Below are 14,975 nucleotides of genomic sequence, written 5' to 3' on the forward strand. Positions count from 1 at the left end.
CTAAAACCAAAGAAATCAGGCAGACACTCCCATCCCCAATAAACCAGCTCCCAAGGGAAGTTGGGACAGCCTCTTCTTTTAAGGCATTTGTGGGGTTTTCTTTCCACTTTCCCCACTCCTAAGCATCCTCCCCCAACCATAACACATAACAACTGTAAGACACAGCCATGGGCAGAAGCCACTGATGAAGCTGGGCTGCTAACGTGGTGGTCCACGGACAGACTGAAGTCCCCAGCCGCTGGACACCACTCCCATTCCCTTCAGAACAGTCACCCCACTAGCACTGAGCTGTTTCTTACTTCAAATCCTTGGAAGAAAAACTGAGATGCAAAGGAGGAGGAAATGGCTTTGCTAGGGGAGAGGATGCACAAGGTGATGCACAAAGCCTTTGGTGCAAGGCTATTTCCCAAGTGTGGATGCCAAAGGGCAGCACTGACCCTTCTTGCTCCAAGCACACGCTCCTCCCCTCCAGCAGGACGCGGAATGTGGGGCACAATTGGGTGCCCTGCTTAGAAACAAAACAGGGAAGCCTGAGGAAAGGGCAGAAAAGAGCCATACCAAAGGCTGAAGACTTCGCAATTCAGCAAGAGGCTTATGGAGCTGACCTGCTGCATCTGACAGAAAGGCAGCAGACAGATGTGTGATGGCACCTTGGACCACACCCTCAAGCCACAGATTCTGTAGGGACAGAAAACTGCAAAGGTGACACTAAGCTCCAGCTGCTCACAGGAGGACATTTCCAAGAAGGCGTGCAGGGAGGAAAATAAGTTGTTTGAGAATTCAGTGTAATTTTCAGTTTTGGCTTTTATTTTCATTCACTTCAACAACAAGGCGATCCAGAACACACCGAGGTCTTGGTGCAGGCAACACTGTCATTGCTACAAGCATTGGCAGATTCTCAGCTCAATTAAGCCATAACACTTTGATGCATCAAAACAAAACAAAATCACAGCTCTACAGGGGAGGGCAAAAGCTACAGCAGTTCAAACTCACTTGAAGATTCCAGTTATATCGAAGTGGGATCCATAGTGGCATACAGTAGAAAGAAGGTTTTCACAGCATATATTTTGATCATTAGTGATGCAGCAGAAAAGCTCCATCTCGCTGCTGAGTTGAAAAGCAGATACTGAAGTTCTTGTACTTTGGGCACAGCATTAACTGCATTAAACCTTTATAGTCAGAAGCTCCCTAGATCCTAAAAATGACCGTGTCTTTTGCATCAATGTATGTACAATACTGAAGCAGCTCAGGACTACACAACGGAGATGCAAAACCTCAGAGGTGAGAAGGGCACAGCCTAATTCACCTCCAGGGATTTGTAAAGTATCTGCACTAACACTTCCCCCACACTGACACTGCCCTGCTGAATTAATCATTGCATCAAGTCAAGAGCAGAATGACTTGCTTCTTTTGTACCATATAGAAAAAAAATAAAGACATAGTAAGTTCTCACACTGAGCATGTTAAATACTTTGAAATCTAGGACACTGATCTTTGAAGTGTTACAAAATAAAATGATACAACAGGCTTTCAGTATGCACTCCCTCCCCCCTCAACTGCAAAGTAACACAGTAATCTCAGTATGAAAAATACAAATATATTCATCCAGTGTCTGGTTGTTTGTTACACGATTTGTAACAGTAAGCCTTCTGCATAAAAATAATAATTAAAAAACAGAAAAACAAACAACAACATTTTATTGTGGTTCTGTCAGACCCAGTAGCCCAAGAAGAAATAAAAATTGTCGCGTTATGCAGTAGGAAAACAAAAAATTACACATACAAAAAAAATATTTATATACAGACTTTACAGTGTAACCATCTGGCATTACCATTTATAGCTAACCAAAACAGGCTTGCACAGCTACCAAAAGGCAGTCTTTGAATGCAACACAGACCTGGCACAACAGACAGATGGAGGACGCTAACCATATTGGACTTGAATGAAATGCGTGGCACAGAGCAGGGCCCACAAACAGCCACTGCATTGAAACAGGAATATTCAGCTGTAGCAAGGTAGGATAACAAGTTGTTTAAACTGCTTTTTTCATCTTTCCCCAGACAAAAAAAAAAAAAAAAAGTCAGGCTTACTGTTAAAAAGAACAAGCTGACTTGAAAGCAGCTGTGCTGAGCCTCGCTCCTCAGCTTAGATTTGATTTGTACATCTCAGAGTCTCACTACCTTGGCCAATAAAAATGTGAAAACACACACTGTTCAGTTACTTGTCCACAGGACCTCTGGTAGTCAGAGGAAATGTCACAGAGCACAACTGTGGTAGAACCAGTAAAGAAAAAAAACAGAGAAAAATCAATTTCTCATGTAAACATGGCTTATTGCAGTAACAACACTCATAGTACCAGGAACTGGTCCTTGTTTTAAGGCAGCTGGTGGTTATTTTTTCAGTCTCCACTTCCAGTTGCTTGTTACTTAACCTATGGCAACAAACACAACAGGTTCCAACCCATTACAGATATATCTAAAGACAAGCCTACTTAACTTGGGAAGAAACCAATCAAGCCTGGTCTAAACAAAAGGTTGTCTGAGTTTAGGATAGCTGAAGCCCTACAAACCAGCTCTCACTCCTCCATTTAACTGGAGGCTGGGTGGGCAAATCCTTATGCTAAACTAGCCAGGCTGCATGCATGGCAAAGCCTAATTCTATAGCTTAAATGTCAGTAGTATTACAGCATGGTTAAAAGTGAGGTGGGGTCAGAGTTCAAGAGTGACCAGTAGCTTTATTTACATTTTCAAGCCTGAATGGACCAAACCAGGACATACATATGAATGTATATCCAAAACAAGAAGAGACAGCAGGCTTGGTTTTCCCAAGAAGGTGAGGGAAAAGTAGGATACAGGTGCTGTAAGCGCTGGCCTGCCCAGCAAAGTGCTTGTGCTGTCTCCGCTGGAGAATATTACACATGAACAGAGCACTCAGCTCCAGGGCAAGAGGCTGTTTAAGTGCAACGTTCAGCAGACCGATTCCCATTTATTTTTCATATAAACTATCAGTTCAGGGTTGAATTACTTTGGGGTTTTTGCATTTGGTTTTGCTGTTGGGGTGTGTTTGGTTACTTGGGGTTTTTTATTTATTTTTTGGGGGCTTTTTAGAACTTTATTTTAACCTTCCTGCTTTTCAAAGTGGGATCGCCGGGTGAGAGAAACATGTTTGCAGGTCAGGGCACCCACAAGGTGTGTGAAGATTCATAAGGCAAGAAAAGAATCCCTCTCCCCAAAGGAAAACACATAACAAGTTGGCCTTCTCAAGAAGGTCAGTGGTTGTCAAGGAAATACTACCCGCCTTCCCCCTTCGCTCAGCTCTTCCCCTTGCGAGAGCTGCGGTGGAGGCTGCAGTCCAGGAGCACGACCTGGACAGCACCCAGGGCATGACCTAGCAGGAGTGAGCAAGAAGGTTCCCTCTGCCCTCCGTCCGGGGGTGCAGTACCAAGCAGAAGGAAGACAAATGAAGGGCTGAGCAGTTTGTGGCCGGGGCGGGGCGGAGGGGGGCCCGCGGGTCTCACTCCCCCTCCTCTTTGATGCGTTGCTGTTTGTTGCGGCGGGCATCCATGTCGAAGTTGAAGTCGTTCCACTCGTCGCGGGGCGGGAAGGAGATGGTTTGCCGCAGCGTGAAGCGCACGGCGTCGATGACCCGCTCCCCGCGCGTCTCGCTCGAGCCCACGCTCACCGTGGAGGCGCCGCTGGGGGTGCGCAGCAGGTGGGGAGGGGAGGAGAAGTCATGGAGCTGCCGGTGGTCCAGGATGCCCTTCCAGATGGCATGGCGGAACTGCTCCGGGATCTTAAGGCTCACCAGATCCTGCAAGGCAAGGTGCGGGGCTTAGCAGGCGAATCATGGGGAAAGCCGGGCTCCAGGAGTGAACACAGCCTCTGGGCCACCAAGAACCACCAAAGCTGCTAAAGCCCAGGTGGCCATGATGCACTGCTCCTAGAAGTGGTGGCTCACTCTAGAACAGGCATGTGTGGCCATGAGGCAGCAATGGACTGTTTTGAAGGCACAAAGTCTTATTTTTAAGTTGGACAAAACACTTGTTCATGCATAAGACATGGTGACCTAAAGCCAAAAGCTTAACTGGACCACAAGGCCTCCAAGGGCAACCTCAGGGAGATCTGCTGGCTGTCAGTGGTGGGGGATACTAGGCTGCTGAAGGTCAATGGCTTTGAAAATTCCCATGTTTATTTCAAAGCTTGCAAAAGGATTTTAGAATCCAAGCCTGAGCTCCAGTATTCAGAGATCTGGGTGTAACTCTATAGGAACTGTCTTAATTACTTTAACATAACCAAATTTAATAACAGACACATAGCTTTAGAAAACTTGTATTTTGAGGCCCCATTATTTCTGTGCAAAACCTGAGGGTTGCATTACCTAAACTCTGGGATACACAGTATCAGCTTCCAAAAAAATTAGCAACCAACTTCAGTTAATTTGGGTCAGCTTTTCTAATTAGACCAGCAGCAGAAGGAAGGCTAAGGAGCAAAAGCACCACAGTCTCCCAAAGTCTTGTGGAAAAAAAAATGGGACAGCCAGCTTGGAAGAGAGCAATGGCCCTGGAGAGGAAGCAGCAGCCCTGCAGCAAAAGCCATGCAAGAGCAAAAAAGGGAAAACAACGAAGAGGGATGAGGTACCAGTGGCAAGGGAATTTGATTAAGGTAAGGCCAGAAAATAGAAGCAGCGAGGGAAAAATGCAGACCACTTCTGGAGAGCCTACTTGTCTGCAGGCGAGTGAGGTGTAAACTGAAACCGAGCCTTGCAGAATTAACCAGCGCGTGGGCTGGGGCCACTTCAGGGGCTCAGACAGAGTTGGGGAAGGGGAGACATTCTTTCTCTGTGCCAGGCAAGGCAGTTACAGTGCTGGCCCCAAGTCCAGCCTCTCTTCACCTCACAACATCTCTTCTCTACGTGCAACAACCTTAAATCAAACTAATTGTGTAAAAATAAAAGTATACTGAGTCTGGATTTCTGACCTGTTCCTAAAGCAGGGCCAAGAGAGCAAACAAAGGAAATGGTGAGGAGTTACTTACATCCATGGAGTAATGCTCAATCTGATAGATGGTGGTCAGCCCCTGGGTCGTGAAATAATCCACACAGGATGAGCAGCCCAACCTCGCTAAGAAGCTGCAGAGGAGGAAGGAAGGAAGGAGAGAGAAAATAGGATCACCCTGGCTGCAACAGCCCAAACCACAGAAAAACCAAACACTCAGCCAACCTGCAGCAACAGGAAACAAAGCTTTCACCCTTGGCTTGACCTCCTCCAAGACATCCCAGGCCAGCAAGCCACATCGCTGCCACATCAAACGAACGAGGGAGTCCTTCAGCTCAGCACCCAGCAGACAGCCCTCATGGCAGCATCTTGCCTTAGTCAAGAGCCAGTGCTGCAAAGCCTGGGTCTTGAGGCAGGAGGGCTCACACAGACCCTCCTGCCAGGGCACCTCACCCAGAAGGTGGCTGAGCCCATGGCAGCCTGGTGCATGCACAGAGGGCTTCAGCAAGGCATGAGGTCTAGGGCTCAGACACATCATGCACTGCCAATCAGCACATTCTTCCCTAAGTGCAAAGGATTCCTCATTTATGGGCAGCATCTTTCAACTGGTTTGACCTCACAAAGGGCAGAGGGGCTTCTGACCCCAGCCATGGCTTGTCAAGTGGCCAGAAGGGAAAAAACAAGAAATGTTTGCAAGACAGCCAGGCACCCTCAAACTCGATGAGTCCAACGGATACTGTGTCCCTCAGCTTTCCTGCAGTCCTAACGTCCCTGTTTCTCTCAGCTGCTCAGACACGGTGGGGATTTGAGGCTCAGTGCCCAGAGGGTGCCAGCCTCAGGACTGCCAAGGGCCCAGTGGGATCTGGTGCTCCAGGACCACTCAGGCTCCTGACCCAAGGGCTGTGCTCCCTTCGTGTGGGCAGTGTGCCGGGCAGCCTGCTCCCGCTCACCTGACGATGCTGCAGTCTGAGGGGTATGGAGGAGGGGGGGTGCAGTGGGACGTTGAAGGCATGGAGAGGGGAGGAGGCAGCGCCTGCGTGGGACTGAGGCCATTCATGTCCCCGGTCATGGCCATGTGGGTGCCCATCATGGGAACTGGAGGAGAGAAGGAGGAGCACATCGTTACCCAGGCATGCCCAGACCCCAGCTTCGCCCCCAGCACGGCACCCAAAGACAGCACCCACACCTGAAGCAGCCTGAAATCCCCTGTAAAACCCTGCACAGGGTGAGCTCATGACAAGTTTCAGACAGGGCCAAGGACCAGATGACAGACAGTCCTTCTGGAGCTCTCCCCTCACAGGAGAAAGTGCCACCCTCACGTCACCTTCCCTCCCAGACAGCCTGGATAAAAACCCTGGCTTGCCCCGCCACAGGAGAGCAGCAGGACAGAGCCAGCAGAGTAACCTAATACAGCAGCCAAACAGCTTTGTTTTCTGAGACAGCAAGAGCAGCAGAAAGGGCTCAGCAACAGGTGTGGGCATGAGTCCAGCTGTTTTGAAATAAATTAAAAAACAAAACAACAACCAAAAAAAGCCCAAACAAAACTCAGCCCCCAGAACCATGTCTGTCATGCTGGATTTACAGGGCTGCTGAGCACATAGCAGCAGCCAGGAGGAAAAGAACTGTGAGATGTTTCATTTGAAATTAAGAACTGTCTTAATTGAACTGAGGGAGAAAAATGTTGCTAACATTTGCATCTCCTCTGCTGGGAAAAGAAGAAGAACCAGGTCTCAAAAGCCAGAGGACAGTGCAGCCAGGTAGATCTGCAGCATGAAGCAGCTCTGTTCACCTTGTGAGGCTCTGAGCAGGATGCTGAAGCCTTGCCCTGTGGCACACCAGCGAGCAGTATTTATTTGGCTCCGTAGGTTTACAACAAATGACTCCAGGCTCTCCAGCTTAACACTAGCCACATGGAGATGCCAAGTCTCCTTGTCCAGACTAGCAGGGAGCACGCAGGGAGCAGGAGAAGGAGGAGTAAGAGTTTCTTACTGTTGGTTCCCATGCTGTCGGGGATGGTGGTTGGGGTCAGGGCATTGCGCTGCTGGGGGTTGATGAGCTGGCTGACCGAGGGCAGCTTGTTCATGCTGTTCATTTTGCTGAGTGGTGGAGAGTTGGAGCCATAGGAGGACTGTGACTGCATGGAGGTCCTGCAAACCAAGGAGATGTTAGGACAGGGATCACAGCAGCTGGCTGCTGCGAGTGTGCACCCAAGGGGCTACATTGCCAGTGAAATCACTGACACCACAGGAGTATCATAGACAATGATCACCAGAGAATGAGACAACATGAAATAAAAGGTTTCCCAGATATTCTCGTCACTTAAAAAAAGTGAAATACCAAATAAAGGAAAGCTTAACTTTTGGTTGAGATTTTTTATTTAAGGAGAAGTGTCTATTCAAGCTTTTCAGTTGAAAAGAATATATGGAAAGCCAGCAAACACTTGCCAAGATTTAAAGAGTACTTTTAAGTTAAACTCTCCTTGTGGTCAAAGACTTTTTCATAGGAACAAGAACTGAGGAAACCATCTCAAACCATCCTAAATCCTGAAAACTGATTGCAGAAACAGTTTTCAGATTGGGTCATGCTTATCACCTTGTTTTTCCAAAATTCCTAGTTATTGAAATAATCAGGCCATTCTCAGGTGCCTATGTACCAGCCAGAGGCTCCTTGCTCAAGACAGATTCCATGCACCATTCCAGGGACCACTACTGAGATGGTCAGAGCTGCCTGGGATGCCGACAGGCAGCTTTTGCTGGTGTTAAGGCCAACCTGGTATCCAAACCCTGCAGGCTGCTTGCAAAGAGGATCAGGTTCCTGCTACCACCTGACAACAGCACTAGCCTCCCCTCAAGTCCATCCAGCCCCAAACTCCATCCAGCATAGTCATGGAGTGGGCCTAGGGAGGCTTGCCAGAGCTTCCTGCTGCCCAGCCCTGAGGGTCCCAGCTGCAATCCTGCCATGTACATGATCTAGACTGCCAAGACTGGACTGCGTCTGAACGGCAGCCCAGCTCCCAGATCGAGTTACGGCTGTGGCATCCCATCTGGAGTGGGGTCTTATGTGGGATATGCAGAAAATTATCATTAAAGCCAGTCCAACAGCACAACTGGCACAGAACCCCCATGCCACAGGGGAGCAGGTTCTTCTCTCTCTGACACCAGGGCCATCTGTAGGACTGGGCAAAAGTTTGGGAAATGTGCCTGCTTCCCCACACTTCCCAGGCACAAGTACCCTCAAGCCATGGTCACCCTGCAGAGCCACAGAGCCCAGCACTCATATCACACTGACCCCATGGTGAATGTCCAAGGGCACATTCTCATCTTATTTCCCATTGGGAAACTTGTTCCCATCTGGGTATAACTGGTTACACCAATTCCTGGGAACTGGCTTTTCTTCTATGCAAATAGAGTAATTATTACTCCAAATAAGCAAAGTGTAAAAGGAAAGAAAAGGCTTATTCCTAGACAATTTATTAAAACCTTCAACCTCAAGGTCAAGTTCCATACAATTACATTGTCTCCAGCTTCCTGCACTTTCAAGACTTGCAGTGGTGGGTGGAGAAAACATCTATGCTAACAGGCTAGAGTATCTAAAGCCCTGAAGAAATGTTACCTAATTACACAATTACAGGAGGTACAGAAGGGTGTGAACTGTCCTTTGGCAGTGAAGATGCAGGACAAGATCCAGCAAACTTCACAGACTCAAGGAAGTGGAAAGCACAAGAAGCTTCACAAATTAATATTAACAATGGCAGCAACTCCCAAGGGGAAGTGAAACCCAGCCATGAAGTTCAGACCCAACTCTTCAGAGTGAAGGGAATGATTCAGATCTGAGATTTCAATTCCCCCAGTTATGAAAGCTGAGGCCAGCCATGAAATTCAAGTCAAGCTGACACTGTCCTTAGCCTAAAAGGCTTTTGGATTTAGCACCAACGCATATTTCTACTTTTTGGGTTCAGACAATTAACTGAGCTTCAGCTGAAATTAATACACACATGAAGAGTCTCTTACAGTGAAATCTGCATTATCTACAAGTGAGGAGGTCAATGAACACAGCAAAATTCCAAATCAAATCAACAAAGGCTTCCCAAAAGACATTGAGCTGCATTTTTGAGGTCAGCAGTGGGCCTGTCTTTGCCCTCTCCACCACCAATAGTGATCTCAGCAAAGCTAATTAGGAGACTACAGAATAATTTTGGGGGTAAAAGAAAAACACAAAGCAATCAAACACAAGCCAACCCAAAGCTTTAGAAAACACTTTAGAAAACAAATGCATACTTTAACATATAACTTATGGACTCCATTCTTATCTCCTTCATACTCATAAGAGTCAAGATTAACACAATCAAGTTCAAGGGAATAAAACAGAAAACAAAAGTATTTTTCTTTGTACTGATACTAGTTTCAACAAAGCTGTTCCATCACACGAGCAGATGTTTAAAAGGCCTACAGAAAGCCATCTAGCCAAAGAGAAGTCGCACAATAAACCAAGATGCAAAATTTTATTGAAAATTAATGTCACACATCAGTATAGCAAGAGCCTTAGAAACACAAGAGAATGTTTTTGGTACTAAGCACAAGAACTACATGGTGTTTCAGGACCCACTTAAAAGATATTGCTTTTTTTCCCCTTGATTTTTTAAAACAGATATAAGAATGTCATGCACAGCGATTTTCATTTAAATTGTACTTACTAAGTCTCAAGAAAGATTAGAAGTCAGAGCATTAACATTTCTTTGATATCAATGCCAGTGAAATGCATTTTAATATCAAGGTATAAGGACTTCAATTAAGAGACTATTATACTTCTTGGAACAGTCTGATACAAAAGGCACTGAGTCACATTCTGCAACTGAGTTTTCCCTCTTCAAGAGGCTATGTAATTATTTAGCAAGTAACATTTGCAGTTATGCAAGCTCATATGAGGGCAATCAGTCTCTCAAGCTTCAAGGCATATACTGATCATCTCAAGAGGTCAGGAAGGAACTTCCTTGTCCCAGGAGTTCAGTTCACAGGCTACCTCATATAACTACATTTTCCCAGCTCTGGATACCAGCCCTTCACCAGCAGCAGACAACTGCTGGGACAGACCAACTACCTGACTGAGCAGACCAGAGTCCTCGTTCACTAGAGGAGCACACATCCATGTAAGCATCCTTAAATGACATCAAAGGTCCATTAAATGCAATTGGGCAGCTCAGGCTCAGAGTTCAAGATTTCACCCAAGCCCTTGTGCCTATGGTTTGCTGTCCCTGCAGACCCAGAGCCAGTCAGTGCAGAGACACACAAGTAGAATCAGAGCTGTCCAGTTCTGTGTCTGCCCTCCTTTTCAGAAGCCACACCAAGGCATCACATCCCAGGTTCACACATGTGCTCATGGACAATGGTTTTTAAAGCAAGATTTCCCACAGGGCTGCATAACACTGGGGTGTCACTGATGTAGTCTAATAACAGCACCCAAGTGATACAGATGATGCTTAGTTTCATTCATCTGCTTTGCAGGCCCATGAAGCAGCAGGACACTAAAGAGCAGAGAGATGCCCTTGCTCCCCACATCCCAAATTGCTGCTATTCTAAAGCAAACAGAGCATCTTTCCAATCACTCCAGTGGTTTGAAGGCTTGGTACCTCACTGGGAGCATGGAAAGGAGGAGCTCCAGTAGTTACTGGGCAGACAAGAACTATAGCACAGGGACAGGGTGGCAATAACGACTCCCCTTAGATTTCAGGTATGGGAATTTCTCAAGGCAGGCCATGGATGCAATCTGCTCTCCAGGGAATGGATATGCATCAAGCAGTTGACACAGACTGATATAACCTGACTACTCGATAAGGCCAAATTAGTCCACTTGGTTATTCCTTGAAAGGAAAAGGCTTACTTTTTCCTGAAGACACAGAGATGGCAAAGAAGCAATGAAAAGAGAGCTGGGAAAAAGTTTTCATTTTATCTGCAGAGGACAGACTACAAAGCAACTCAAATTGCTTTCAACTCCAGGTATTTGATAAAAGAAAAAAAGAATAGCACCTTCTAATATAACCACCTGGTACTTGGAAAGCAAATCAAGTCATCACTAAGATCAGCATCACAATCATCATCCTCCTATAGCCAAGTGGGACAAACCAGAAAGGCTTTCCAGAAAACAATAGGATCCAAATAATTTACATTCTTGTTTAGTGGAAGTCTGAGATGTTGTACTGCCCACTACAGTGCAAGGCATTTCCTAAAGGCCACACCAAATGATGGACTGGAATCTTCCACTGCAGGCTGTGGATGCCTTCTACCTTCTGGTGGGCTGCCTCCTCAAACTTGCTGGTGGACAGGCCCAGGAGCAGTGCTCTAGGTACAGATCAGTATTTCCCTGTTCAGTACTTCCATATTGCCATCCAGAAGCTGACAGTGCAAAAATAATGAATAAATAATGAATGAATAAACCTTCACTGGAAGAACAGAAGACAGTGCCAAACATAATCCTATGTCTGGGCTGCATTTACAGTTCAGGTTCCCACCTCTCACAGGGAAAGGAATCACACTGCCTTATTTTTTCCCCAAATAAAAAGATACAGAACAACAGTGATCTGCTTTGAAATCTCAAAGAACTTCCTGGAATTTCCAGGCAAGGTAACAAGGAACTTGATTTTGATTAGCTTTACACAAGGAATGATGGCAGAGCTGCAACTCTGTATGAAATGCACACTGCTGGTGCTTAATTACTTGTTATTTATATCCTTAACCCCAGTTTTGGGGGCTCTTTGCCATCAGCTCTCCTCCACACTGCTATGGTAGAGCAAGTCTTGCTAAGACACTGGAGATACCCAAAGATGGGCTATGGCTCCCAAAGGAGATGTCAGTACGAGTCATCACCTGCTTGGATCCCCGCTCTGCTGCCTGGAAGCAGATGATGTGATGTTCAGAGATAAGCATCTTCTCTGACTGCACCAGGCTTTTTTCCCTCGGTGGGTGGCCAGGAGACCTGCTCTGTGCTTGGGAGGCACCTTCTCTTCACATTGCATAGCCTCAAGTTTGTCAGAGCTGTGTATGCATCTGCCCCAGATAAAGCCAGCAGATTGCACTGCAGGGCACACAGGTCCCCAGCAGGATTTATAACAGCCTCCTGAGTTTGTCAGGAACTGCTGATCACTTGCTGATCACTTGCAACCAGCCTCTGCTCCCCAGCCACTGTTCCTGGTGCACCTGCAGTAACTTCCTCACATTTCTATGTCTTGCTGCTGTGAACATTGGAGGGGTTCCTCAGAAGCAATGCCCGAGAGTGTGGATTGAAGAACCCTTCTCTCTCAGCATCAGGGCCTGCTCTTCATGTAAAGATGTTTGAGCACCTCTCAGTGGGCAGAATATCCACCCTCAAATCCCTCCTTTCTCACTGGAAGTATCCACATCCAGTGCCATGCTCAACGTGGCCAGCTTAACTCCATGGCATGTCATCTGTGACACTGGGCTTGATGCAGACCCTTCCTAGCCAAGCCTCACATGAATGGCTTTCAGAGACAGTTTCATAAAAGCAGTGTGAGAATTTACAAATCCTTCCTGAGAAAACGTCTTCTGTGCAGGAATTGCTAAACCCAGCTGCACTTCATGGACACAATTAGCAAGACGCTCTGGTTGCAGGATTAATGGGCAAGGTGGACATGGCCCGAGGCCACTTGGCTGAGCGAACTGCAACATGTGATGGCACTGCTTTCCTTTGAACTACGAGGCTTGGAGAGAAGGGGCTAACCATAGCAGGGTTCATGAAAATGCTAAGGCAGCATCTAATAGCTACTGAACAACTGTAAAGAAAGGGGCAAATTCCAGCCCCTTTTCACAGGTAGGGCACCAGGGAGTTTTGGACACTCTACCCTTTACATCCTGAGCTGCAAAGGGACAGGGACACTGGGCACATATGGATATCATTACAACTCTACCACACATTCAACTTGTGCAGTTCAGCCCACCACTTGGATCGAGCCCACAGATTTGGGAGGAATTCCCTAAGTTCAGTAAAGCTGGATCAATGTCAGCAGTGCTGGGGCAAAGTCAAAGTCACATGTCTGTCCTTACAGTTTTGATGTACTTTACAGCAGACCCTCTATGGTTGGAAATAAGTGGAAACAACATGCCAAAGTTGAGGGCATTTTTACAGAAAAAAAAATTGATTTCTTAGCAGTGCCAGTTCATATAATTATTATCTCTCCCTGTCCAGCAGTACAAATACATCAGCTACTTACACTATTAGTGCAGGACCAGCACTGAAACAGGCCAACTTGACTATCACAGACCATTTAAACACACATCCTCTGCTTCCGCCCCCCCAAGTCCACAAACACATTTTTTAACTTAAACAAGACAAAAGGCATTTTAAAATTGAGACCTGCTCAGAGAAACCCTACTGAGTTTCACAAATACAGAGGAAGAAAAAGTATCAACACATAACAAAAACAGGGAAAAAAAAGTTACACCAAGAGAGACGACATCGTGGTTCCCGACCTCGCAATGCTATGTGCAACAGCTAAGAGGTCTGTAGAAGTGTCTGTTGTTTTTGTAAAGTTTGAGTCCCTTCAAAAGTTTACTCTCACTATTTACTCTGCTGCTATCAGGCTGTGTATTTGCCCCACTGTTCCTAGTCCTGCCAGCTGGGCAAAGTGACCCTGCCAGCTTGGTTTAGGGATATACTGATGGGTTTGGGGGGCTGGAATGTTTTAGGATGGCATCGGTCTGTTTGGGAGGGTCTCTCCTTGAGTCCATGAGTTCACTCCTGAAGCAGGCCGAAAGGAGACTGTAAAGAAGGAACCAGAGAAAAGAGAAAGATGAATGTACAGGACCCTTTGCCAGCCACCAAGAGAGAAACAGTCACTTTTCACCTTCATGATCACAGGATGGGCTTTCAGAGGGAAAAAGCAGATGTCTTAGCACCTACAGTGAGGGTATGTAACAGGGAGATTTAGGAAGCTGGAAAGCCCCAGGCACAAACAAGTGTTTGGCAAGGAAGGGAAAACAATCAGTTGACAGGGAAATCCGATTCTGTCCTAGTCTCATGGGTACAAATAAGGCCCTGATAATGTTTCCAGTGACAAATACAGGAGGAACAAAAAACATTCAACCAAAGGAAAAAAGGAGTAGCAGCTTCCATTGAGTCCACTTTTAACTACAATCACTTCAAAACCAGAAGCTGGTGCTAGAGAAGGGGAACAGTGCTTATTGGCCATACTGATGACAGCTCAACTTCCTCCCTTTGAAAAGCTGAGAGGTCTCTGGGGCCACCAGTTGATGCAGAGGGCACTGTATCCTCAAAGCCCACAAAGCACTTCTACTTGGTTCTTTTAATCTTGGCCATTCTGTAGTGAGAACACTATCCAGGTGCCTGGAGTTCACATGCAAGCACAGCACTACAAAACCAAACCAAATCATGCAAAAATCCACTATTAGCTTTCACACCAAAAGTGAGATTAATGAGGTGAAGGTACAAAGAATACCTTCCCCATCCGCAACACATGTGTGTGCTGCAGTTCAAGTATGGGCCCCAAGATCTGACAGTGAGAAAGGAAGAATAGAAACTGAAACAAAAGTCAACAACTTCCCACCTATGATCATGAAGGTATTTGGCATAAGAGTAAACTGGAGAAAACCATGCACAAAGGAGCAAGCAGAGAGAGGAGATGAGACAGAGAAATATTGTGGTCTGGCAAAATGTGGAGTATTGCAGTATTTTGGTCACCTAGTGGGACACCAGAATTTTAACTGTCACCAGATTTGTCTTTTCTATTCCAGAACAGTCAGACAGCTGCATCTGCTGGCCTGTCAAATGCAATGCTGGTCTATATGTACACAAGAGCCATAATACAGTTCTTTTCCAAAATGACAGATTTTTAGAACTACCTTTCACCATGATCATCTCAACCTTGCTTTTCCTATTCTTCAAAAAAGCTTTCCATATTGTAGGAGTGACAGGAAAAACTCTTTCCACACACCTAGACAGCTTTTCTATGTTA

The 14,975-nt window shown here is 46.3% G+C and overlaps 1 protein-coding gene across 17 annotated transcripts in view; it reads right to left on the bottom strand.

The window, feature by feature from the left end:
* Positions 1-786: 786 nt before the first annotated feature.
* TP63 (tumor protein p63) overlaps positions 787-14,975 on the bottom strand; it is a 150,917-nt gene continuing 136,728 nt past the window's right edge. For 13 of the 17 annotated variants that reach the window (XM_023933039.2, XM_023933040.2, XM_086843836.1 and 10 more), the window contains 4 exons: positions 6,983-7,140; positions 5,944-6,088; positions 5,034-5,127; positions 787-3,810 (listed from right to left, as the gene is read on the bottom strand). In XM_023933039.2, the coding sequence (XP_023788807.2) occupies positions 3,514-3,810; positions 5,034-5,127; positions 5,944-6,088; positions 6,983-7,140 (694 nt within the window). In that variant the 3' untranslated portion in view covers positions 787-3,513. Of the gene's footprint in view, positions 3,811-5,033; positions 5,128-5,943; positions 6,089-6,982; positions 7,141-9,475; positions 13,763-14,975 lie in introns of those variants that run through there. The other 4 variants (XM_086843845.1, XM_086843846.1, XM_086843848.1 and 1 more) reach the window with 1 other exon arrangement.

Source organism: Cyanistes caeruleus, chromosome 10 (assembly GCF_971803275.1).
Source record: "Cyanistes caeruleus chromosome 10, bCyaCae1.hap1.1, whole genome shotgun sequence".
Lineage (NCBI taxonomy): Eukaryota > Metazoa > Chordata > Aves > Passeriformes > Paridae > Cyanistes > Cyanistes caeruleus.